At 65.6% G+C, this 23,896-nt stretch overlaps 2 protein-coding genes across 4 annotated transcripts in view; both read left to right on the top strand.

Moving 5' to 3' along the window:
• The window catches only part of LOC100467275 (inverted formin 2), a 14,880-nt gene extending 2,165 nt beyond the window's left edge, over window positions 1-12,715 (top strand). The window contains exons 5-19 of the mRNA XM_034642177.1: window positions 7-246; window positions 830-975; window positions 1,058-1,119; window positions 1,625-1,727; window positions 2,806-2,891; window positions 3,234-3,334; window positions 4,923-5,065; window positions 5,107-5,181; window positions 5,270-5,340; window positions 6,300-6,420; window positions 6,807-6,971; window positions 7,100-7,202; window positions 7,449-7,610; window positions 8,176-8,787; window positions 11,712-12,715. Of these exons, the coding sequence (XP_034498068.1) occupies window positions 7-246; window positions 830-975; window positions 1,058-1,119; window positions 1,625-1,727; window positions 2,806-2,891; window positions 3,234-3,334; window positions 4,923-5,065; window positions 5,107-5,181; window positions 5,270-5,340; window positions 6,300-6,420; window positions 6,807-6,971; window positions 7,100-7,202; window positions 7,449-7,610; window positions 8,176-8,787; window positions 11,712-11,740 (2,219 nt within the window). The 3' untranslated portion in view covers window positions 11,741-12,715. The remainder of the gene's footprint in view (window positions 1-6; window positions 247-829; window positions 976-1,057; window positions 1,120-1,624; window positions 1,728-2,805; window positions 2,892-3,233; window positions 3,335-4,922; window positions 5,066-5,106; window positions 5,182-5,269; window positions 5,341-6,299; window positions 6,421-6,806; window positions 6,972-7,099; window positions 7,203-7,448; window positions 7,611-8,175; window positions 8,788-11,711) is intronic.
• Window positions 12,716-15,517: 2,802 nt separating this feature from the next.
• ADSS1 (adenylosuccinate synthase 1) overlaps window positions 15,518-23,896 on the top strand; it is a 17,924-nt gene continuing 9,545 nt past the window's right edge. For all 3 annotated transcript variants that reach the window (XM_034642739.1, XM_034642737.1, XM_034642738.1), the window contains exons 1-2: window positions 15,518-15,777; window positions 23,655-23,757. In XM_034642739.1, coding sequence (XP_034498630.1) covers window positions 15,529-15,777; window positions 23,655-23,757 — 352 coding nt within the window. In that variant the 5' untranslated portion in view covers window positions 15,518-15,528. The remainder of the gene's footprint in view (window positions 15,778-23,654; window positions 23,758-23,896) is intronic.

Below are 23,896 nucleotides of genomic sequence, written 5' to 3' on the forward strand. Positions count from 1 at the left end.
CCCCAGCTCCCCCACTCCCGGGCATGGGGTGCCCCCCACCACCCCCACTGCCTGGCCCTCCTCCACCCCCACCCCTGCCGGGTCCCTCTGGCTCCTCTACGGTGGGTGGCGAGGAGGAGATCATTGTGGCCCACGTGACCCACAGCCTGGGTTCTGCCGGGGTCCCAAGCCACCGGCGCGTAAACCCCCCCACTCTGCGCATGAAGAAGCTCAACTGGCAGAAGCTGCCGTCCAATGTGGCCCGAGGTGAGGACCCCCGGTCTCCGGGAGTGGCCGGCTTCCCGAGGCCCCGGGCTGGGTCCCGCTGGGGGAGTGGCCCGAGGTGAGGACCCCCGGTCTCCGGGAGTGGCCGACTTCCCGAGGCCCCGGCTGGGCCCCGTTGGGGGAGTGGCCCACGATGCCTGTAGTACAGGTGCTATGGCCTGGGTCTAGGCCCGGGGCCTCTGTGCCTGTGTCCCCCTGCCTACGGGCTGTTCAGTCTCTGCTCTGGGCTTAGCTCCGGGGTCATCTGGGCAGGGCTGGGGCGGGGGCAGGGCAGAGGCCCCTCTGAAGACCCTCTCCTCCCACACACACCCTTGTAAGCTGAGATGTACTGCTGATGCCACAGCCCCTGCACGGCCCGGGCCCCCGGGTGCTGGTGCTCGGTCGGAAACGGTCGAGGCTGAGGCCTGCGAGAAGGCCGGGTCTCCCGCCAGCCTGGACACATACATGTGCGCATCCGTATGCGTGCACACGGGGTGACAGCAACTGGAGGGCTTCCTTTGCCGGGCCTGCCTGGCCCCGGCGCCCCGGGGCGTGCGTGAGCCTGACCGGGGCACCTGCTCCGCAGAGCACAGCTCCATGTGGGCCTCGCTGAGCAGCCTGGGAGCCGAGGCCGTGGAGCCCGACTTCCCCAGCATCGAGCGGCTGTTCTGCTTCCCCGAGGCCAAGCCCAAGGAGCACGTGGCCGCCCCGGCCAGGAAGGAGCCCAAGGAGGTGGGGCCCGGCCGGGGCCGGGGCAGGACGGGGGCCTCTGTGCCCTCTCAGGTACCAACACCGGGGCGGGGCTATTCTCCAGATCACGTTTCTGGACTCCAAGAAGAGCCTGAACCTGAACATCTTCCTGAAGCAGTTTAGATGGTGAGCGGGCCCTCCCACCAAGCCGCCGCCCCCTCCCCTGCACCTCCCATCTTCGGTTCCGCAGTGCCCTCTGCAGGCCTCTCCTGGGAAGTGTGCCTCCCCCTTTGTGGACAGGTCATAGCTGCGGGCCGCCCCAAGCCGGGGGCCTTGGAGAGCCCCAGTCCCCACTCCCTGGGGAAGCTGAGGCCCAGACAGCAGCGGGCAGTGCTCCCGGCCCACGAGTCCTTCCCTGCTGCTGCTGGACACTGGCTCCTGCCAGGGAGCTCCCTGGGCACGTATGCCCCTGCCTGCCTGGGTCCTGAGCAGCCCCCTGGAAGGAGGAGCAGACAGGGAGTGCGGTATTCAGCCCCCAGCCTCATTACTGTGTGACCCCGGGCAGGTGGTTTGCCTTCTCTGTGCCCCGGCAGCTCAGGCCCCTGAGAAGCAGAGATGTCATGGGCTGAGGGCAATCCCCCACTGGCAGGGTCCCCAGGAGCCCACCCCAGCCACGCCCTCTCTCCTGCAGCTCCAACGAGGACGTCACTGCTATGATCCGGGCTGGGGACGCCACCAGATTCGACGTGGAGGTTCTCAAGCAGCTTCTCAAGCTCCTTCCTGAAAAGCACGAGGTGAATGGGGGGGGAGGGGCCTCGCCAGCCCTGCCCTGGGGCTCCCAGCAAGGGGACGAGGGGGGGACACAGGGACGCTCGGTCCAGAGCCACATGGAGCTGTGCTGGACATGAGCCTGCCCTGGGGCTCCCAGCAAGGGGATGAGGAGGGGACACAGGGACGCTCGGTCCAGAGCCACACGGAGCTGTGCTGGACATGAGCCTGCCCTGGGGCTCCCAGCAAGGGAACGAGGAGGGGACACAGGGACGCTCGGTCCAGAGCCACACGGAGCTGTGCTGGACATGAGCCTGCCCTGGGGCTCCCAGCAAGGGAACGAGGAGGGGACACAGGGACGCTCGGTCCAGAGCCACACGGAGCTGTGCTGGACATGAGCCTGCCCTGGGGCTCCCAGCAAGGGAACGAGGAGGGGACACAGGGACGCTCGGTCCAGAGCCACACGGAGCTGTGCTGGACATGAGCCTGCCCTGGGGCTCCCAGCAAGGGAACGAGGAGGGGACACAGGGACGCTCGGTCCAGAGCCACACGGAGCTGTGCTGGACATGAGCCTGCCCTGGGGCTCCCAGCAAGGGAACGAGGAGGGGACACAGGGACGCTCGGTCCAGAGCCACACGGAGCTGTGCTGGACATGAGCCTGCCCTGGGGCTCCCAGCAAGGGAACGAGGAGGGGACACAGGGACGCTCGGTCCAGAGCCACACGGAGCTGTGCTGGACATGAGCCTGCCCTGGGGCTCCCAGCAAGGGAACGAGGAGGGGACACAGGGACGCTCGGTCCAGAGCCACACGGAGCTGTGCTGGACATGAGCCTGCCCTGGGGCTCCCAGCAAGGGAACGAGGAGGGGACACAGGGACGCTCGGTCCAGAGCCACACGGAGCTGTGCTGGACATGAGCCTGCCCTGGGGCTCCCAGCAAGGGAACGAGGAGGGGACACAGGGACGCTCGGTCCAGAGCCACACGGAGCTCTGCTAGACATGAGTGGGCCTGGTGGGAGCAGGTGCGCACAGGTGCCCCGCAGTCCAGGTGGCTTCTTGGGGGGGGGATGGGAGCTGCAGTCCCTCACGTGGGCCTCCTCCCTGCAGATTGAAAACCTGCGCTCCTTCACGGAGGATCGGGCCAAGCTGGCCAACGCCGACCAGTTCTACCTTCTCTTGCTGGGCATTCCCTGGTGAGTGGGCGGCCCTCGGACCCCCAGGCCCAGACCTTGAGGGAGTGGGGCTGTGCAGACTGTTTCCTCGGGACTCCTCGAGGAACACCGCACATATCACCCACATGCCCCCTGCTCTGAGAGGGAGGGACACCCCACATGGGGACGATGGCCCTCCTCGACCCCACCGGCTGCTGGTCTGGAGTGCCCCTTCCCAGGCCCTACCCCAGTCCTGCTAAGTCGGCCTCTGGGACCTGGCCCAGGAGCGTGAACGTCGAACACGGCCAGGCCATGGGCCCCTGAGCCGCAGGCCCAGCACGGGTGAGGGGAGGCCCCATCCCTGATCTCCTGCTCTGTCCCCAGCTACCAGCTGCGGGTGGAGTGCATGCTGCTGTGTGAGGGAACAGCCGTTGTGCTGGACATGGTGCAGCCCAAGGCCCGGCTGGTACTTGCTGCCTGCAACAGTGAGTGGGGGGCAAAGCCTGGGGCTGGAGGGCCCAGCACCTGGAGCCTGAGCGGTCCCGGGGGTGCTGACCTTCCCCACCTCACCATAGACACGCCCCTGCTATAAGACACGCACAGTGCATGTGCACTCACGTGTGCATCCACCGGCACACGCAGATACAGGCAGGCACGCATACACAGCTGCATGCACGCACATACACATGTACACGCACACACAGACCCCCATGCACGCAGGCACACGTGTGCGCAGACATGAGCGTGCACGCACAGGTACACGTGTGTACACAGACACAGGCCCCCATGCACGCAGGCGCACGTGTGTGCAGACATGAGCGTGCGCGCACAGGTACACGTGCGTACACAGACACAGGCCCCCATGCACGCAGGCGCACATGTGCGCAGACATGAGCGTGCGCGCACAGGTACACGTGCGTACACAGACACAGGCCCCCATGCACGCAGGCGCACGTGTGCGCAGACATGAGCGTGCAAGCACAGGTACACGTGCGTACACAGACACAGGCCCCCATGCACGCAGGCGCACGTGTGCGCAGACATGAGCGTGCACGCACAGGTACACGTGCGTACACAGACACAGGCCCCCATGCACGCAGGCGCACGTATGCGCAGACATGAGCGTGCGCGCACAGGTACACGTGCGTACACAGACACAGGCCCCCATGCACGCAGGCGCACGTGTGCGCAGACATGAGCGTGCAAGCACAGGTACACGTGCGTACACAGACACAGGCCCCCATGCACACAGGCGCACGTATGCGCAGACATGAGCGTGCAAGCACAGGTACACGTGCGTACACAGACACAGGCCCCCATGCACGCAGGCGCACGTGTGCGCAGACATGAGCGTGCACGCACAGGTACACGTGTGTACACAGACACAGGCCCCATGCACTCAGGCACACGTGTGCGCAGACAGGAGCGTGCATGCACAGGTACACGTGTGTACACAGACACAGGCCCCCATGCACGCAGGCACACGTGTGTGCAGACATGAGCGTGCGCGCACCGGTACACGTGTGTACACAGACACAGGCCCCCATGCACGCAGGCGCACAGGCACATGCTCAGGGGCACATGTGTATACACTCACCACTTTCTCCAGATGAGGGATGAGCAGGAATATAGCACANGGCACATGCTCAGGGGCACATGTGTATACACTCACCACTTTCTCCAGATGAGGGATGAGCAGGAATATAGCACAGCCCCGGGGCAGGGACGCACGCAGTGGACGTTCACTCCCATCTCGGCCACAGAGCCAGGAGGGCCACCCTCCCCGAAGCCGCAAGGGTTGGTTAGCTGAGAACCAGGGAGGCCTCAGCTACAACCTTCTGGAAGGCTCCTCTCAGCAGCGTCATCCGCAAAAAAGGGCAGTGGTCATCTGCTTCCAGGGTGGGGAGGGTGCAAGGAGTGCTCACATTGGCAGACCTGCACCCAGAGCCCCTGAACCTGTTCGTGGTGGGGGGTTCCAGTCACCTGCCCACCCCCGGACCAAGCCTGGGGGAGGGGAGTGAAGACCTCCACACCACAGCCTCAGACACCTCGCAGCTCCCTCCCCTCCCTCAGCCCTGGCGCCCTCCCACAGGCCTGCTCACCAGCCACCAGCTGCCCATCTTCTGCCAGCTGATCCTGAAAATTGGCCACCCCCATTCCCACCCCCTCCCCACCAGGCAGCCGAGGCCTCACTCCCAACCCGGACCCGGACCCTCGTAGGGCAGCCACACACACGGGGGACGCTGATGGCTTCAAGATCAGCACGCTGCTGAAGCTCACGGAGACCAAGTCCCAGCAGAGCCGGGTGACCCTGCTGCACCACGTGCTGGAGGTGGGACCACGCCCCTCGCCCAGGGCTCAGCTGTCCCTGGGGCCAGGGTGCGGCCACGGCGGCTCTCACTGGACATGTCCTGTTGCAGGAGGTGGAGAAGAGCCACCCAGACCTCCTGCAGCTGCCCCGGGACCTGGAGCAGCCCTCCCACGCAGCAGGGTAGGTGCCCCCACCGGCAAGCCCCCCTCCCGCCTCGCCTGCACCGGCGACCCCCAACCTGCCTCGCCTGCACGGGGGGCCCCCCCAACCTGCCTCGCCCATACCAGTGAGCCCCCCTCCCACCTGGCCACTCTGGCATCCCGACCACCCACCTCACCCACACCGGCGCCCCCGCCTCTGGTCCTGGCCAGTGAGGTGGCTGGGCCAGGCTGGGCCCCCAGGAACCACTGCCCCATAGAACACTCACTTTCAGCTCAGAATAGGACCTTGGGTCCACTGTGGCCTGTCTTCACATGATTTACAGGAGGAAACAGGTCTAGGGGAGGTAGGGAGTGACCTGGTCATGGTCACACCAGGGGCTAGACTGACACCACTTCTTTACAAAGTTGAGCCTCACAACAGCCCGTGAGGAAGGCCGTGCCACTCCCGTTGTACAGATGGGAAAACTGAGGCCCAGGCAAGTGGTGCTGCATCCATGGGGTCACTCAGCACAGAGGGGCAGCTCACGGAGGGTAGCCTGGACCTTCCAACTCCAGGTACACACTATGGAAGGTTCTCAGGCCTGAGAGCCATGGGTAGGCTGAGCCACTTGGGTCACTGTCCTGGCACTTCACCCCCAGCACCACCTGGCCCTTCCCAGAGCTCTGATGTGCTTCTAGCAACCTGCGGGTGTGCCGTCCAGTGTCCCCCGCTATCCCTGCGGGTGTGCCGTCCACTGTCCACCATCCATTGTTCCTGCTGTCCCTGCGGGTGTGCCGTCCACTGTCCCCCGCTGTCCCTGTGGGTGTGCCGTCCACTGTCCACCATCCATTGTTCCTGCTGTCCCTGTGGGTGTGCCATCCACTGTCCACCGTCCAGTGCCTCCACTGGCCCAAGGGTGTGCAGACAAGGGGCTCTGCTGACCCCACAAGACGACATCAGCTGTCACCTGACCCCTCCTGGCTTGGCGTGTTTTTCAGGATCAACCTTGAGCTCATACGTTCTGAGTGCAGCACCAACCTGAAGAAGCTTCTGGAGATGGAGCGGAAGGTGTCGTCCTCCATCCCTGAGGTGCAGGAGCAGTACACCCAGCGCCTCCAGGCAAGCCGGGCCCAGGGTCTGGGCCGGGTCTGGGGTGGGGGACCCCTTCCAGCAGGCTAGGCGAGTGAACCAGGCAAGGGCAGGTGAGCATGGGGGAGGACAGAGCCAGGGCAAGGGGCCCCGCAGGAGGGCAGCATACTGTCCCTGGTCCCAAGGTAGTCCCTGAAAGTGAGGGGCTTCCCCTGACCCCAGGGGCCACAGTGCCCAGACCTCCTGGTCCCTCTCAGAAACCACTGCCCATGGGGGCCGCTGCAGCTAGCCATCCCCCTCCTGCGGCCTGGGGCCCCCCTGCCCCCGGGGCTCCCTCTGGGCTGTGTCCCTGTGATGGCAGGCGGTGCCCACCCTGGAGCTCTCCCAGGGCTGTGACCACGTGGCCCTGCCCCCAGGCCAGCATCGAGGCCTCCCGGGCGCTAGATGAAGTGTTCCAGGCCATCGAGCAGAAGAAGCTAGAGCTGGCCAGTTACCTGTGTGAGGACGCTCAGCAGCTCTCGCTAGAGGACATGTTCAGCACCGTGAAGACCTTCCGGGACCTCTTCATCCGTGCCCTGAAGGTGGGCTGGGTCCTTCGCCCTGGCCGACCTCAGGCAGAGCAGCTGGAATTGCCCCTTAGTGGCAGGCTCCTGCCCTCCCTCGAGGGCTGGGGGTCACAAGCTCTGTGTCCCCCCCCTCCCCCGTGCAGGAGAACAAGGACCGGAAGGAGCAGGCAGTGAAGGCCGAGAGGAGGAAGCAGCAGCTGGCAGAGGAGGAGGCCCGGAGGCCACGGGGCGAGGATGGGAAGCCCGGTGAGGCCAGGCCCGGGTTGGGGGCCCACAGAAAGGTGGGGTGTCAGGCCCTGCCTGGGGACCCACGGAGAGCTGGGGAGGGTGGGCCTCTGTGGGGCCAGGTCAGCACGTCCTCCACGCTCGATCCCCATCCTCGAAGCTCTTGTGGCATCACCCACCCCCTCCAGGTCGTCTCCTTCTCAGGGTCACCTGGGTGGGCTCCAGGGACCGCAGGCGGCCTCTCTGAGGGTCTCTGGGGCTTCTCAGTCAGGAGGGGAGTCGGGAAGCAGGAGGAAGTGTGTGTCATCGATGCCCTGCTGGCCGACATCAGGAAGGGCTTCCAGCTGCGGAAGACGGCCCGTGGCCGAGGGGACGCAGAGGGGGGCAGCAAGGCGGCTGCCATGGACCCGCCGAAGGACAAGGCGCCTGGTGAGACCCTCTCCCGCCTCTCATTACCATTTCCCTCCTGCCATCCTGCTGCCGGCTACCTCCCCTCATCCAGGAAGCCCTCTCTGACCTCATGGGAGAGCCTCCCTGGCTCCCTTGCTGCCTGAGAAACGGCACAGCCATGAGGGGGGGCTAGAGGGGCAGCTCCCCTGCCACTGTGACAGTCCTCCCTGCAGCCCCTGGGCAGGCAGTGGTCCTTTGACACGTGTCCCTGGGGCTCAAGGCTGCTGAGGTGGTGGGAGAGGTAGGCACGGGGCCTGGGGGAAGGCCTCAGCGTAGCTGCCTGGAGTGGAGGGGACCTCTAGGGACAGGGATGAAATCGGCCCAGTGTCCCTTGCTCAGCCACACCACGGGCTGCTGCCTGTGCACCCACACTTGGAGGCCACCAGGGAAGGTTCCTGGGGCAGTGGGCTCCGCGGGGCTGGTGGCATTTGGGTAAAAGCTGGGATGGACGGAGGCCCCCTACTCGGGCACATCCAAAGGGGGCGCCATCAGGATGGCCTGGGAGTCAGGCCTCACCCTTAGCTGCCATCTCCTGTGTCCACAGCGGCCACCAGAGTCTCCGCAGGAGGCACCGGCTGCCCCACCTCTGAGCCCCAGGGTCTCTCGGACGCCACTGCCCCCAGCCCTCAGCCCACCGCAGACCCAGCAGAGGGTGGGCCTGGGTCCCTGGAGAGGCGTTCTTCCTGGTACACTGATGCCAGCGATGTCCTGACCACAGAGGACCCCCAGAGCCCGCAGCCTTCTCAGGGCGCCTGGCCGGTGCTGCTGGGAGGTGCTCAGGCCCTGAAGCCTCTCATGTTCTCTGCTGACAAGCCCCCTGGAGCCACGGGGTCGAGCCAAGATGCTGAAGGCCCCACAGCCCCTCGGGGCAGCTGCCTGGCCGAGGCCGACAGCACCATGGAGGGGCCGCAGGAGGCAGCCACCCACAGGCGCAGTGCCAACCTCCCCACCACAGGCCCTGTCGTGGCTGGGGATGGGGATGGGGACCAGGAGGACACAGCCCCAGATTCTGCGCTGGATACGTCCTTGGACAGGTCCTTCTCTGAGGACACACTCACGGACTCTTCAGGGTCCGGCACTCTCCCCAGGGCCCGGGGACAGGCCTCAAAGAGGACAGGCAAGCGAAGGAAGAAACGCCCCTCCAGGAGCCAGGAAGGTAACTTGGGGCTCCCCTCCCATCATTCCTCATTCCCCCGAAGCAGGGGGCCTGGGTGGGCAAGTCACACGGGGCTTGGGGGCATTGGCGTGTGGTCAGAGCTTGTCCTTCCCACAGTGGGGCCCCAAGCCTCTCGCTGCAGCCAGCCGTCTCCTCCTCTTCCCCCCAAGAGTGGGTGATTCCCGGGACAGCCCACGTCCTGCAGGAGAGATGGCCACCCTTCCACACTTGGTAGAAGCGGCTTGCGGGGGGCACTGCCCTTGTCCCCACGCCCCGACCCACTAACTCCCCTTGCCTGCCATGCCCAGCAGGGAGTGGCAGCTGGGGCAGGTGTGGCCAGGGGCTGCCTGAGGCCCAGCCACGTTTGGCTCCGCATCCACGCAGCCCGAGCGCGGGGCGGCCCGGCCTCAGCTCCGAGTTCAGGGTAGGTCAGGAACAAGCCGTTAAGTGCATTTCTCTTATTTGAAAGCAGAGGTTGTCCCTGACTCTGACGATAATAAAACAAAAAGGCTCTGTGTGATTCAGTAAGGTACGTACTCGTGCTGGCGCTCTGCACTAATGGTAGCCGCAGACGCCGGGCCTCACCGGCCCCTCCTGGATGCTAACCTGGCTTCCTCCAGCCCGCCTGGGCCTGTCAGCAAGCGCTGCCCTCCTCTGCCGCTGGTGCTGGGACCCGCCTGGTCCTCTGCCTTCCCCTCCCCGTCTGGAAGGGTGGGAGCCCTGCCTCGCTTAGCTGGGGTCTCCGCTGTGGCCAGGTGCGACCTCAGAGCTGTGCGCCAGGCAAATAGGCCTTGGGAGGGCGGGGGCAAGACCACCTGGAGTGCTCTCAGGCCTCTGACGGCGGGGGCGGCTTGGCCTCCCAGGCCTGGCAGGACAGACAGAGGTTGCCCCTGTCCCAAGCAGTCCGGCTAACCTGGGGCTTTCTTGACTCCTAGCCCCCAGGGTGGCACCTTTGCTCTGAGACCTTCCATGGGGCACACCCCAGCCCTGCTCTGGCCCTGGCCAGGCCACACATGTCCCCAAGGAGCCAGTAAGGGACAGAGATGGTCCCAAGGGCCAGCTGCCAGGGAGAAGAGGGCCACAAGCCCTCTCCAAGGAATGGACAGACCTCAGCTCCCCAGCGGCCAGGTTCTGGGGACCATGAATGGGTCTGTAGGCACATCCTGGGTCAACAGCACCAGGCCTCCCAGGACCCCGAGTATGGGCAGGGCTGTCATAGACTGTCTCTCAACGGGGCCTGGGGTCCCTACTGCATTCTGGACATGGCGTGCAGATCCAGTTCGTTATGGGCCAGGGCCACCTGCACCCAGCTCGGTGCGGTGGCCAGTGCTGACCCTCGGGACTTGGGGCACAGAGGAAGCAAGGGCAGGAGTGAAGTCAGGTGCACCCCTCTTTGCAGTTCGTCCTCACTGTTGGGTACAGCCTTTGAGCCTCAGTTCCAGGGTTTGCTCCTGGGGTTACTTTGTGAGTTTGGCCAGGTGTAAAACACCAGCAAACAATAGCACGTGGGGCCGTGTGGTGTGCGGGTCTGGGGGGCCGCAGCCATGTGTGGCCACTGCCCAGGGAAAGATGAGTGTGCCCAGCTCGGCTCTGTGCTCCCGCAGGACCATGCCTGCTGGGTGGCGGCTCCCCGTCCCTGCGCCCCAGCATCCCAGGGGCCAGGGCAGGAGGAAGGAATCCCACCCTCCTTGTCTCCTCCACCTGTTACTTGGAAAAACTCCAGCCTGATGGGGAATTAGCAAGTTCGTAATGAGTACACTACGCTTCACCCTGAGAGGGCAAGAACGTGCGAAAAATAGCAAAATTGTCAGCATTTGCTGCGTTGCTCTCAACTTACTAAAGGATTTGAAAGTTAGAGGCATGGTGCCCCCCCGGCCCCTGAACCCAGCCCGGCTGCTCTCCCCGCCCCCCCAGGACGTTTCAGGGTCTGTCCAAGCAGCCCCAGCCCCAGCAGGGCCCAGGCAGGGCCCCGGGGAAGGCCTGTCACACCTCGCAGCTGTTGCTTTGACTTGTTGGAACCAGGATCCCACTGGGACCACACACCCAAGCCTCTGTCTGTCTTGTGCAGCCCTGGGTGTGGAAGGCACCTTCACTTCGGGGGTGCCCCACTGCCGCCCCCCACACGGATTCCAGATTGTGCCCCTCAAGAGGGGCTGGGGCTGTTCATCCCGCGGGTGGGGGCTGGATGCCAATTACCTGCTTAAGGTGGTGACTGGGAGCCCCCCTGCTGGGGGGGGGGCAGAAACCCTGCTCTGAACGACTTTTGACCTTTCTGCTTCTCAGTTTTGTGCACCATCTCTTTCAAGTACAGTCCTCAAACGCGTCTGCTCAAGACCCACAGGGGCCTGGGGTGGCCATGGGGGTGTGGGGAAGAGCAGAACAAGGGCCCCTCGACCAGAGGGCTTTGGTGGGCAGGGGGCCTGCAGGGCCAGGAAGGGGGGTGTGCAGGTGGCAGGAACTGTGGAGGTGGGGTCCTCCTGCTCTCGGGACCCACCGACCTGGAAAAAGACAAGTCAGGAGACATCCAGTGTAAGGGCCAGGTGGGGACGCAATGAGGGAGCTCCAGGGAGAGTCAGCACTGGGGATCGAGGAGGTAGACAGAATGGCAGGGGCCTGGCGGGGGAGAGCAGGGCTGTGGGGGGAGAGAGCAGGGCCTAGGGGGTGGGGGAGAGCAAGCTCAGAGATCCAGCTTGGGCAGGTGGACAGGAGCCAACTGGCTGGGGGTCATCCCAGCACCTTCTACCTGGAAGAGTCTTGCAACTCAAGAGCAAGGGCCTAAGGTCAGAGTGGACCCGGGGAGACACAGCACAGGCCACCGGGCTGTGGTGACGGGACAGTAGGAGCCTGGGGACCCGAGGCAGGCACTTGGCACTGTCCCCAGCAGGTCTGCTTCTAACGATGCCATTTCCTCTCACTCCCCACAGGCCTCAGCCTTAAGCCCAAAGCCAAGTGAGAGTGCCAGGCCGGCCCCCCCACCACCCTGGGCCTCTGGATGTGCTGCCGAGTGGGGCTCCCCCCAGGCCAGGATGGAACTGGGCCCCTGGGAAACCAAAACTCTGTGCCTTACCCTCCAGGGAGGTGGGCCTCCCAGAGCTGCTTGGGGTATTCTGGCCGAGACCCCAGCAGGCACCAGGGCCCGGCCCCCGGCCCCCTCCTGGACAGCCCGCACGCCCCCAGCCCCCTTGTGGTCTGCTTCCTGAATGCCGATGCCCACGCCTGCGCCCGCACGCACCCCAGCACCTGCCCGCAGGGGTGAGGGTCAGTGGCTGTGTCCCTGGGGCACCTCTAAGCTTGCGCCCTGCCCTCCAGCCTCCTGGCGCCCAGATGCTTCTGGGGATGGTCCTGTGCAGACCTCTCCCCCAAAGCCAGGGGAGCCAGGCAGAGCTGGAGCCCCCACACTCCCACCGCTGCCTCCTTACCAAGCCCCAGTCCCCTGCTCCCAGCTCTGCCTCTCAACCTGTTCAGCCGGGCTGGAGCAGAGTGGTTTTTAACTGAGGTATGATTGTTGGTGCGTTTCTGCTCTGCTGTGGGAGCTGAGTTGGGCATAGGTGGGTGGGCAGGTAGGAGGACACAAGGGCCTGGGGTAGGGGCAGGCCAGCCAGCATCGCCACAAACAGGCCACGGTCCCCCTGCTCAGCAAATGGGTGGGGGACCCCGTGGAGCCGGCCCCCATCCCGGTACATCCAGCCCTTGTGCCACCACCGGGACTTGGCCACCTAGTCGCCAGAACGACCCACCCAGCCCCCGCTGCTGCCGCCTCCTCCAGAGGGACCAGGCCCCCCCCCCCCCCCCTGGGCTGAGAGGAGGCCGAGGACCCAGGCCTGGGGCTGCCCCCACTCCCTGCCCCAGCCCTGCCCCAGGTGTGTGCTGCCAAGGCCGGCGTCTGGAGAGGCTCAGACCAATAAAGAAGGAAGAGCTGGCCCAGTGAGTTGGCTGCGTGGTGTTCAGAAGCACGGGCAAACGTGGGTGACCCCTCACAGCGGCTGTGTTGATGTGGGGGGGGGGGAGGCGGTCCCGCCTGCTCCCACAGAGCCCCCCGGGACCGGGGCAGGGCAGGTGCCAGACAGACCCCAGAGTGGGGGCAAGGTGAGCCAGAACGTCCACACAGAAATCCCACCCTCTGACTCTTCAGCGGATTTACAAGGCTTTCAAGCACCATGATCCAGTTCTAGAATATTCCATCATCCCCCCCCAACGTTCCCTTAGCAGTCACTCCCCGTGCCACCTCCCCCAGCCCCCAAATCTGCTTTCTCTCTCTCTCCATAGATTTGCTTTCTGTGGATGTTTCCTATAAATGGAGTCATGCTACATGGCCTTTCATGGCCGGCTTCTCCCACCTAGCGTATCTGTGAGATTCACGGTGTTGTAGCACGTGTCGGGACTCCATTCCTTTTTGTGGCAGAGTGGTATTCCACCGTCTGGGTGGGCCTCGCCCTGCTTCTCCCGTCGACGGCCCCTCCGGGTGGTTGTGGAGCAAGGCTGCTGCAGATACCCGCAGCCGGTCTGCGTGCGGACATGGGTTTTGGTTTCTCGTAGGCCGAGTTGGCAACTGTTTACAAAACCGTGAGGCGTCTTCCAAAGTGGCGGGAGTTTTGCACTCAAAGATGCGAGCGTCCGTGCAGGCGTCTGAGGGGTCTGCGTCCGGGATTACGGCGCATGAAGTGCGCTGAGCCCACCCGTTCCCTGCGGGTCCGCCCCGGTCCCACAGTGAGCCCCCCAAGCTCGGTGACCTGTACTGCCACTGCCCCGATGACAGGCCCACGGCACACAGGCCGCTGCAGGGAACGTGTTCTAATTCAGGCGAGGCCGTGTGACAGGCTGGGCCCCAGCTGCTGGGCCAGGACAGGGCTGTTTATAGAAAAGCCCCACTCCCCCCAGGCCCGCTGGCTATTTATAGATCCGGGCTTGGGGGAGTTGGTGGCCCTGCCGGCCAGCGGCCGGCATCTGGCACAAAGATCTCGTGTGAACCCCCATGGTGGCACCCGGAGACCCAGTCTCCCCCAGGAAGGGCCCCCAGCCAGTACCCCCCTCCACGGAGGGACACACCCCTGCCTGAGGGGACTCCAGCACCTCCCCCGCCCCTCGCCCCTCCGCGGCTCCCGTGGGCATTCCGAAGGCTCAGCCTCCTGTTTCTGGAAACAAGCAAACAACCCTTCCCACCTTCTTGCTCCCTTCTGCCACCATCCCGCCTTTTCCTAGTCTGCACAGCCAGCTTCTGTGCTCCAGCTTCTCTCCCACCGCCTCACTCCCGGAAACACCCAGGCGCCCTGGCCACAGACCCCGCTGGCCCCCCGAGGCCTGCTCCCCTGGCCTGCCTTCAAAACATTCAGAGCCCAGAGTCTCAGGCCCTCCTGTCCCTGTTTGGCCACTTCCCATGGACTGGCGGAGGGGGATGTGGGGGGGCTGCTGTCACCCAGGAAGGCCAAGGACACAAGGCCTGCCTCGCACCCAACTGATCACCTGCCTTACCGTGTTTGCCCCACGGCAATGCTAGGAAAAAGGAACTGGTGGGGTCCCAGTGTGAGAGAAGAGGGTCGGGACCCAGAGGGGTCAGAGCCAGGGTCTGGGGTGGGAGCCAGGGGTGGGAGCCCAGGGGAATGTAGGGAGGGAGCGGGAGGAGAGGGCTAAGGAGGGCAGGCAGCGCCGTCCTCTGCTGGGACTCTCCATGAGTGACCTCTGTGTAACTACTCTCTCCGTGGGAACTTCTGGTCCCCCAGTGGGAGCCCAAGAAGCCCAGGGACTCTTTGAGCCCTGGCCACCGGCTACTTGCTGGGCCCCAGATCCCTCGGTACCGAGACACTCCCCACTCCGGAGAGGGAGCAGGGGCTCCTGGCCCTGGAAGGAGAGGCCCATAGCACACTCCTGCCCCCAGGGGTCCATCCCTGGCCCTTCTCCCAGTGGGGCTGGCCATGTCCGAACCCGAGTCTGCACGGGATGGGGGGCTCCGAGTGGGCCCGATAGGAGCCCAGCAGACTGTTGCAAATCCTCTCTGGAAGCCCGGTCCCTGCAGGGGTGGGCCAAGAAAGGGGTCTGCTGGGGGACCTCTTGGAGACCCTGGCTGTGCAGGGCTGGTGAGCATCCCTGGCTCTGCTGGCCAGGTGGCCTGCCATCAGGGGTCCTGTCTCCCTGGACTCTAGGGTCCTGCAGACCAAAGGCTGTGCCTCCCAGTGGAGCCTGCCAGCTGCTACAGGCAGGCATGTTGGTCCCGCCACTGCTCGTCCTGTGCTGGACACTGAGCCCCTTAGAGTACGGGTGGGGGCGCTGGGGGAGGGGACACACTGTCCTCGCTCTCCGTGGCCTCCGGAGCCCGTGCCTCGGCCCTGGATGGAGGTTCACCTCAGGGCAGGTGTCTGCCCCAAACCCCCAAAGTCGCAGACCCTCCAGGTGGAATGTGAAGACATGGCTCCCCTCCCCCACCCTGAAGACGGCCCCCAGAGTTTCTAAAACCCTGAGGACCCAGGCCTGGTGAGGACCAGTGGAGTGGGTACCCAGGTCCGCCTAGGAGCGGGGCAGCGCAGGTGCCCCCGTTAGCATTCACACGGGAGAAACCTGGCTGGCGGAGCACACCGTCTGTCCTTGGGGCCCCACCTCCAGAAGCAGGTGCCCGCGGCCCCGCTGGCTCCCTGGTAGTGGCTGGGCAGGCGGGGGCGGGACCCGGAGGCCTGGAGGTCACCAAGAGGCGCCACCACGCCCGCCAGGCCCGCCCCCGGCCCGCCCCTTCCCCCGGGCCGGCTCCTTTTAATGGCGCGGCGGCGGGGGCTCTCCCGTGGCCCAGCGCAGCAGAGGAGCCAGACCAACATGTCGGGGACCCGCGCCTCCAACGACCGGCCCCCCGGCTCGGGCGGCGTCAAGCGGGGGCGGCTGCAGCAGGAGGCGGCAGCAACCGGCTCCCGGGTGACCGTGGTGCTGGGCGCGCAGTGGGGGGACGAGGGCAAAGGCAAGGTGGTGGACCTGCTGGCCACGGACGCCGACATCATCAGCCGCTGCCAGGTGCGGGCCCTCCCCACCCATCCAGCAAACCCCCTCCTCCCCTGGGACCCAGGGGCCCTGTCCTCCCTGTTCTCCTGCGCCCCGACCTGGACACGCCTCTTGGATACCTCCCCTTCCTGGACGCCCTCCCCTGGGGCCACCCGACCCCTCTGCATGCACACACTCCCCTCCCCCGCTCCCTCCCCCGGGACCTCCTTCCCCACCCAGCCCCACCCCTCAAGGCAGGGGACCAGGGAGGAGCTATAAATACCTATGCTGAGTTGGGGACACCGGATCTTCAGGGTGTGGGGTGGGGTGCGCCCTGGGTGTGACACTGGGCCCTCTGGTGTGGGGGTGGGGTGGGGCCCGCAGCTCCGGGCTGGTTTGAGACACCCTCCCCCCTCACTCTGTCTGGGTCTGGCTGGGGCTGGCCACAGGGTGGCCCTGGGGGGCCAGCCAAGAGGAGGCAGAGGCAAGGGCAGGACAGTGGGCCAGGACCTGAAGGAAGACAGGCCAGAGGCAAGGAGGGTCCCCAGCCAGACTCGGGGGAGAGGGAGGAGCCACGGATGGCTGGCCAGGGTGACCCAGTGGCTGGCAGTGCCACCGGGAGGCCAGACACCAGGCTCTGTCCCCAAGGGCCCAGGGTGGCCACTGCCAGCTGAGGGCTGCCCTTAGCGCTGCTCCCTGGGGCCACCGTCCCTGTGCCAGGGCTGAGAGCCATGCTTGCTGCTTGAGCTGACTGAGAGCTCAGGGCACAAAGGGGCCAGCTTAAGGGTGCGTGCTTTGGCTGTGCTGGGGTTTGGAGCCATGCCCAGGAATGCCGCTGCAAATGGGGAAGGGGCACCCCCTGAGCTCCTTGTCTGGTCTGTGGCCTCGTGTCCCAGCTCCTGCCAGGAGGGCAAGGGAGGGGCACACCCCCAGGGAAAGAAATGGGCCCAACGCTTGGCTCAGGGAACACCTCAGCGCCATCTGGGCCACTCCTGTCCAATGCAGACAGTGGATTCCTGGAAGGTGTTCCTGGGATCGTGAGAGACCTCCCACCCCCTCTGCCCCGAGCCAGGCGAGCAAGCCCACTCCTGGCCCCAGACAGCCTCCAGGTGCCAGAGGGGGTCTCCAGGCACCCTGCTGCATGAGCTGGGGGCCCCTGTCACTCGGCAGCTGGGCACATGGTGCCAGTGCCCTCCACGTACCCCCGCGCTCCGGTGAGCCTCTCAAGTCTGTCTGTGGCCTGTCTCCCTTCTGAAGAGCCTGGGGGGCTTTGCAGGCCCTCCTGGCTACGGAAATGGTTCTGGAGGGGGCCTTCCCTACTCTGCCACCTGGGTCAGCAGGACAGGACCAGCCAAGCACAGAGCAGGCTGGAGCCCCGTCACCTGACCTGGGGGCCCACTGGGCACCCTCGCCTATGTCACTTCTCAGACTGAGATCAGATGCATCGCTACCTGCAGGAGCCCTGGCTGACCTCACAGTGGGGATAACTGTGGGGTGTTCTGGGAGCCCAAGCGCCTCCCCCCCTCCAGCCACCCGACAGTCTGGTGAAGCAGGGAAACAGGCCCAGACAAGCTGAGGACTGAGAAGCAGCAGCACGTGTGGGCCCTCATGTGTGCCGTGCACCCATCAAGACAGCACGGGGGTGTCAGGCAATGCACAGTGAGAGCCCCGCCCCAGCCCTAGGGAAGGCTGCCTCTTACCTACAGTGTGTATGTGTGAAGCTCAGAGTCACGGCTGCAGGTGCACGGAGCCAAACCCAGACCTGACCCCAGGAGCTAGGCCGTGCATGGGAGCAAGGGGCCCCGGGAAGTGGACAGTGGGGCACGTACAGTGGGCGGGTGTCCCATCTGGGCGTCTGCCTGGAAGGGCTGAAGCCAGCCAGCCCCAGTGACCAGAAGGGTCACCTGGCCTGTCACTTGGGCCCAGGGCGGTCCTGAGTGGCAGCTGCCTCCCCCACAGCTGCCTGGCTCTGCTCTGCCTCTGCGGACCCTCCACAGCCAGCAGGCCTGTCTCCTCCCTTCTCCAACTCAGCATCCCTCTGAAGCCCTTTGTGACCCTCAGCGGTCTGGGACCCGGCCCACTTGCACCCCCACAGCTGTCCTGGTTTCTTTCCCATCAATCATGTGGGGCCTGTGGTCAGCACCCAGGACTCCCCCACCGCCTTCCCCACCGTCCAGGGTCTCGGGCTTGGGTCCCTCCTGCTGGTTTCTGCGCCATTTGGGGGGCAGCCTCCCCTTCTCACTGAACAGATCCCGCACGTCCCACCTCCCATGCCATTCCCATGGCACCTCCAGCAGCCCTTTGTCTACCCCCAGTGTTCTGGGTCTTTGGGGGCTGCTCTGGGGCACCTGGGATGGGGGCATGGCCGGGACGGCCTCCCTTTGCTCATAGCAGTGCAGTCTCCCTCTGGGCCATGTCACCGCGCCCCTCGGATGGCTCCTGGATTCCAGGGGCGCTGGCATCGCTGTTCTCTGTGCTGACTTTGCACGGGCTTTTGGGTCTCGAGCTCTGCCCACCCGTCTTAGGAGTCCTTACATGGCCACTGGGCTCTGCTTTTCTGTACCTGCCAGCGTCCTTCCCCATGCTCAACCCTCTCCCCAGCCTGGAGTCGGCCCAGGCCCACGGAGCCAGCTGCTCACACCCAACCCTTCCTCTGTTTCCAAAGTTACTCTGGCCAGAAGGCTCTGGGGCCCCCTGTCCAGGACGCCAAGGTTGAGATTTAAAATTCCCTCCTTTGCAACTGCAGTGAAAACGGTACTGGGGCTCCATGCACGGCCATGTTCACTTCTCAGGGCGGTGGGGAGGGAGGTGCTGTATCCAGCTGGGGCCATGTCCAGCCAGGTCATACCTCGGGAAGTGCCAGCGCCTCGAGCTGGTGGTGGAGAGCTATGGTGCCGTGCGTGGTGGTCTCGCTCTTTGAGGGGCCGCGTCCTGAGGCTCCTGGTGCTCTGGGACCTCTCTCCCCAGGTGGGTATCAGACACTTCACCTCGAACCCCAGGCTGGTCAGGACCCTCCATGGGGCAAGGGGCAAGGGGCAAGGGGCAGGGAGTGCCTGGTGCTGCTTCCCGAAACAGGCCTCCCTGCGGGTTTGTACCCTCTGATGGCTGTGGTCACCCAGCCGCGGCTCCAGAGGGAGGGTGTCTGCAGCGTACACAGCCCCTACCAGCCGTGGGAGCATCTGCCCTGGGCGGCTGACACCTGCGTCCCTACCCGGAGCCCCTGAGCTCTCCCTCTCACCCCAGTGCCGCCCTGAGCAGAGGGCGACTTGGCATTGGGGCGAATGAGTGACTGCAGCAAACAGCAGCCAAGGTCAAGCGCTCCATAGGTGGGTGGACTTCAGGTCTCACCCTGATGGGCGGGGGGTGGGGGGAGTCACCGGTATCTCCACCCTGAGGGCAGGCCCCTGGCTGTATTTCGCACAGGACCCTCACAAAGCAGGCTGCTCCTGCCGCCCAGGACCCAGACTCAGCCGGACCCCCACCGCACCCAGGGCTGGCCAGGAGCGGCTCCACCGCCCCTGAGAAGCTGGCCCCCGCCCCTGCTCCCTTCCTGCTCCTTTTGTCCCCGTGCCTGGCACTCAGACCAGGGCTGGGGATGGACGAGGGCAGACGAGCTGGCCCCTCCCCAAGAGAGCCCGACTGGGGAGGTCAGCAGGCTCTGTGGCTGCAGGGGTGGGGGCGGGACTGTCAGAGAAACAAGATCAGGAATGTTGGGGAGGGAGGTCTGGAGCTCAAAGTCCTGGGACCCCTCAAAGCTGATGGGGGTGCTCTGTCACAGGACAGACGGCCAGGCTGGTTCCTCCCTGGGAACCAGGGCCGAGGGAACACTGTGGCCAAAGGAGCCGTCCAGAACAGCGTGGGGACCCGTGTCGTCGGGGGGTTCAGAGGGAATGGGGAGGCCTGGCAGGTCAGAGGTCAGGGGAAGGCCATCCACACCGAGGACATCAGGGTGCTCGGGACGGGGGCTGGTGCAAGGAGGGCAGGAACGGGACAGATGCTGGCGAGCAAGGGTGCACTCTTGGGAGATGAGGCATGCAAAACGCAGACTGTGATCCACCGGTGGGGGGGGCACACGGAGAGGCCCCTGGAGGAGGCGCTGCCACAGCCCTGGGGGACCCTGCGCGCTGCCCCCAGTGCACACTCGCAGCCCACCCGGCCCCGCCCCATTGCCTCTGAGGAGGGGGAGGCCCCTGACCAGCGAATGGACCCTCTGCACCGGCCGAGCCCGCCCCTCATTGTCCCCAGGCCTGCGCCTGCGGGTCCCAGACCAGACTTGGGGACCGGGGGCCTGCCCTTCACAGGGCCCAGCTACCTGCCCAGGGCTGCTGCAGAAGCAGGTCCCTCAGCCTGGGAACGGCCCCCAGGAGAGTCCAGGGGCTCCACAGAGGCCTCCTGGAGGGGAGGGGCCTGAGGGCGGCACAGAAGGGGGACCAGGAGGATGGCTCTCACAGGCTCTCTGTCCCCCAGGTTTTGGGGCCCGGTGGGGACATCAGAGCTGACTCTCCGAGCCACACACGCCTCGAGTCACCAAGGAGGCTGGCTGAGGCCGTGCTCTCTAGATGCTGGGTGGGGACTGGGGAGGGGGTCTGCACTGTGTGGCCCCCGGCCACTGCTCACACTCCAGCAACAGGCAACAGGCCGAGTGTGTATCTAAGCCTGGGCAGCCCCCTGGAGAGGGCTCCCCGTTGGGCCTGGGCCTCGCCTTCCCTGGTCGCAAGGAGAGCAGGCCCGCTGGACCCCTGCAGGGACAGGAGGAGTCAGAGCTGGCCAGGTTCCCCAGGGGGCCAGCTTGGGCCCTGATCCTGTTCCTACGTCCAGGAGTGAGAGAGCCCACTTTCTTAGACCCCTGCCTCCAGGGAGCCAGCTGGCTGGGGCGTCCATGAGGTTCGGGCAGGGGTGGTGGGTGTGGTTTCAGTGTCAGTGGAGGTTGCGGAGCTGAGCCTGACCCAAGGCTCCAGCACAGAGAGAGGACCTGGAGGCAGGCAGAGCCCCCCAGTGGCCACACCAAGCCCTGCCTCTGTGCCCAGCTCCCACCTGACTTGGCCTGTCCCCCAGGGGCACAAAGGTAGGGGGAGGCCGGCTCCAGGGAGCTGTGGAACAGACAGTGAAACAGGTCTGGGAATCCCCCCAGGCTGCCCTGAGGTCCAGGACGATCCTCACTCACTTTCCCAGGGCACAGAGCATGGGACCTCCAGCTCCTGCCATCCTAGGACAGGGAGGCTGAGAGCCACCCAAGAGGCACAGGCTGCCAGGCGGGGCCAGACGTTCACACCCGTGTCTCGTTGGGACCCTGAACAAGCTTCTCCCTCCAAGTGGTTTTCCAAGCCCGCTAGAGCTGGCAAAGCTGCAGCCCCCAGCCCAACGGCCCCCTGGCCCAGCCCTCCTTGGGCCCACAGACGACAGCTGGCAATGGGGCTAAAGCCCAAGGAGGGCAGGTGGCATGTTCCTGCCCACATGCCACCCGGGGGAGGACGGACTGGGGTCTCTCTGGGAGAGTCACCCTGAACCTCTGCAGAGCTGCTGGGGCTGGCTCACGCCCCTGGGAGTGGACCGTGGTCTGAGCCCTGGGCCCCGCTCCTGGCCAGGGTCATCTGACGCCCACTGGCTGACAATGGCCTGTGCCTGTTCCTAGGTGCCTGTGTTTACCCCAAACAGAGGTGGGGGCGTGCTCGACAGTGCTTCTGGTCTGCGTGTGTGTCCTTGGGCCAGCTGACGTTGGCACTGGGCGCTGGGAGAGCAGGGGGAGGGAGGTGGGGTGTCTGTCCCAGCTGAGGCAGGCGGGAAGCCACTGTGGGGGGAGAACGTCTGCAGACAGGCAGCGGGCCTGCATTCCAGGCCAGCCTGAGTAGTGCCACACACTCCCTTCCCTTGGGACCCCAGGTTCCCCATTGGCCAATGGAGACCAGACCTGCGGTGATGGCTGTGGTTCTGGGTATGAACGTGCGTGCAGGTGTGTGTAGGGTGCCTGGGTGAGGGGAGTCAGCACACAGGTGCCAAGGTGAGGGCAGAGCGGGGGCGGTCTGCCTCTGAGGCTGAGCCCACTGCCCACCTGGCCGTGTCCCCCCACCCCATCAGCGCCTGCTCTCTTCATCTCCCTTCCCTCCAGCAGCCCTTCTGGGGTCCCTTTCCACATCTCCTCTCTGTGGCAGCCCACCCAGCTCACCTCCCACTACCGTTTCCGTCCTAAGCCCCCATGGCCTGGTGCTGCCTAACCACCCTTGCTCGTGGGGCAGCCCCCTGGGCGCCCAGGCCCCCCCTCCCCCTTTGTCCTTCCCATCTTCTCCCCACAGGACAGCCCGTCCGTTTCCACCATCATTCCCTCAGAGGCTGCGGGCAGTTCCCACAGACAACGACTGGGGAGTCCCAGGACAGCTCGGCCCCCACTGGCCACGGGGAGCCGGGGATGGGGGGCCCAGTAGTGCAGCAGGGCCATTGGGGTGCACAACTGGACTGCGGCAGCCCCAGGAGTCTGTCAGAGACGTCCTCCACGCCCTGTCGGGGGTGGCAGGAGCGGATCCACCAGCCTTTCCACGGGCACTCCAGACACTCAGTGCTCAGGTGTCCGGGGCCCTCTGTGGACCCGGCTTCTAGCGGGAACCTTCTGGGCAGCCGGTACAGCTTGCAGGGCTGAGCCCGGAGCGAAGGGATGTTGTGGAAGTCGGGGAGATGCATTAGGGCTCCAGGCCCACTATTTAATTTACCGATGCATGATGTGCGGTCCGGGAGGGAAAGCCCCTGGCCCCGGGTCTCTGGGGTCCGCCCCTCTCTGTCCCCAGGCGCCCTGCCACCTCCTGCCTGGGCTCTGTGGGTGGAGGAGACATAAATCACATCCAGATGCACCGTAAGGAACAGGTGCTCCTGGGACGGAGGCGGGGGGAGGAGGCCGCCCTCATTCAGCCCTGCCTGGGGTAGGCAAGACTGAGGCCGCTAAGAGCCAACAGCCCAGCACCCCCCTCTTCGAGGCAGGAGGACAGTGGGGCGTGGCAGGGAGTGGGCCTTGGTCATGGAGGGGCCCTACGCATAAGCCAGTGTTTCTGCGGGAGCTTGGGTCAGGAAGGTTGGGCTGGGCTGGGCCCAGGGCATGGGGCCCCAGCCAGCACGCTTCCCCACACAGGGGCAGCCCCAAGGGTCCGGTGACGCACACTGGGGGCCCATCGTGCCCTTTGCTGGTGGGAACAGCAGGCCGGGCATCCCTCCTGGGGCTGGATCTCCTTGGGCTCCCCACAGCCCCCCTCTGCCAGCCCCAGCCCACCAACAGCAGGAGTTCCAAAAAGAAAGGACCCTGTCACCCAGGTGTCCCCCAGGACAGGGCTGCACTCTGAACTGTGTTTTCCTTTTTATTCTTAGATGGGAGGCATAGGCCCAAAGGGAGTGGTCCCTGCTAAGGGGGCTAGGGGCACTGGCCCTCACCCCCTCACCCGGGCCCAGACGACGGTGCTGCCTAGCCCCGCCCCCCACCACCGTGGAGCGTGGGCTGTGGGGGCCTGGGTTTGTGCTTCCTGAAAAGATTGGCCCCTCATCCCTGCTCCAGAGGGGCTCGTAGGTGGGGCCTGTGCCAAGCCAGCCTCCTTGGGGCATCGGCATGTGCCCACGAGATGGTCCTGGGCCAGGTGGGGAGGGTGGGACTAGCCCAGGCCAGGCCCCCTCCAAGCCAGCCTCCTGGTCAGGCCCCTGCACCTCATCCATGGTGTGGGTCACTAACCCGGCGCACCCCAGACATACATCAGAGCCAACCATGGCACCAGAGGCCCAGGGTCCAAGCGGGGACAGCATCCCGTGCGCCCTGGAGGACACGACCACTGCCCTAAGCCACTTGTGTTTGGAGCTGGTCCAGAGTGAGCTGGACAGGCCCTCCCAGGGTAGGTCCAAGGCCTGAGGCTGCTCATACTCAGCGGGACTTCTGTTCGTAGGGGGGCAACAACGCTGGCCACACCGTGGTGGTGGACGGCAGGGAGTATGACTTCCACCTGTTGCCCAGCGGCATCATCAACACCAAGGCCGTGTCCTTCATCGGTGAGTGCCAGCAGCCTGGGGTCCGGCGTGCGTCAGCAGGACGGGCCTGGGGTGACGTCCAGCCCAGGGGCCTCCCGCATGTGGGGCTGGCCGTGGCAGGAGAGCTGGGCTGGCCCATGGGCCTGTCCTGGGAGCCGCC

This window comes from Ailuropoda melanoleuca, chromosome 14, assembly GCF_002007445.2.
Source record: "Ailuropoda melanoleuca isolate Jingjing chromosome 14, ASM200744v2, whole genome shotgun sequence".
Taxonomy (NCBI): Eukaryota; Metazoa; Chordata; class Mammalia; order Carnivora; family Ursidae; genus Ailuropoda; species Ailuropoda melanoleuca.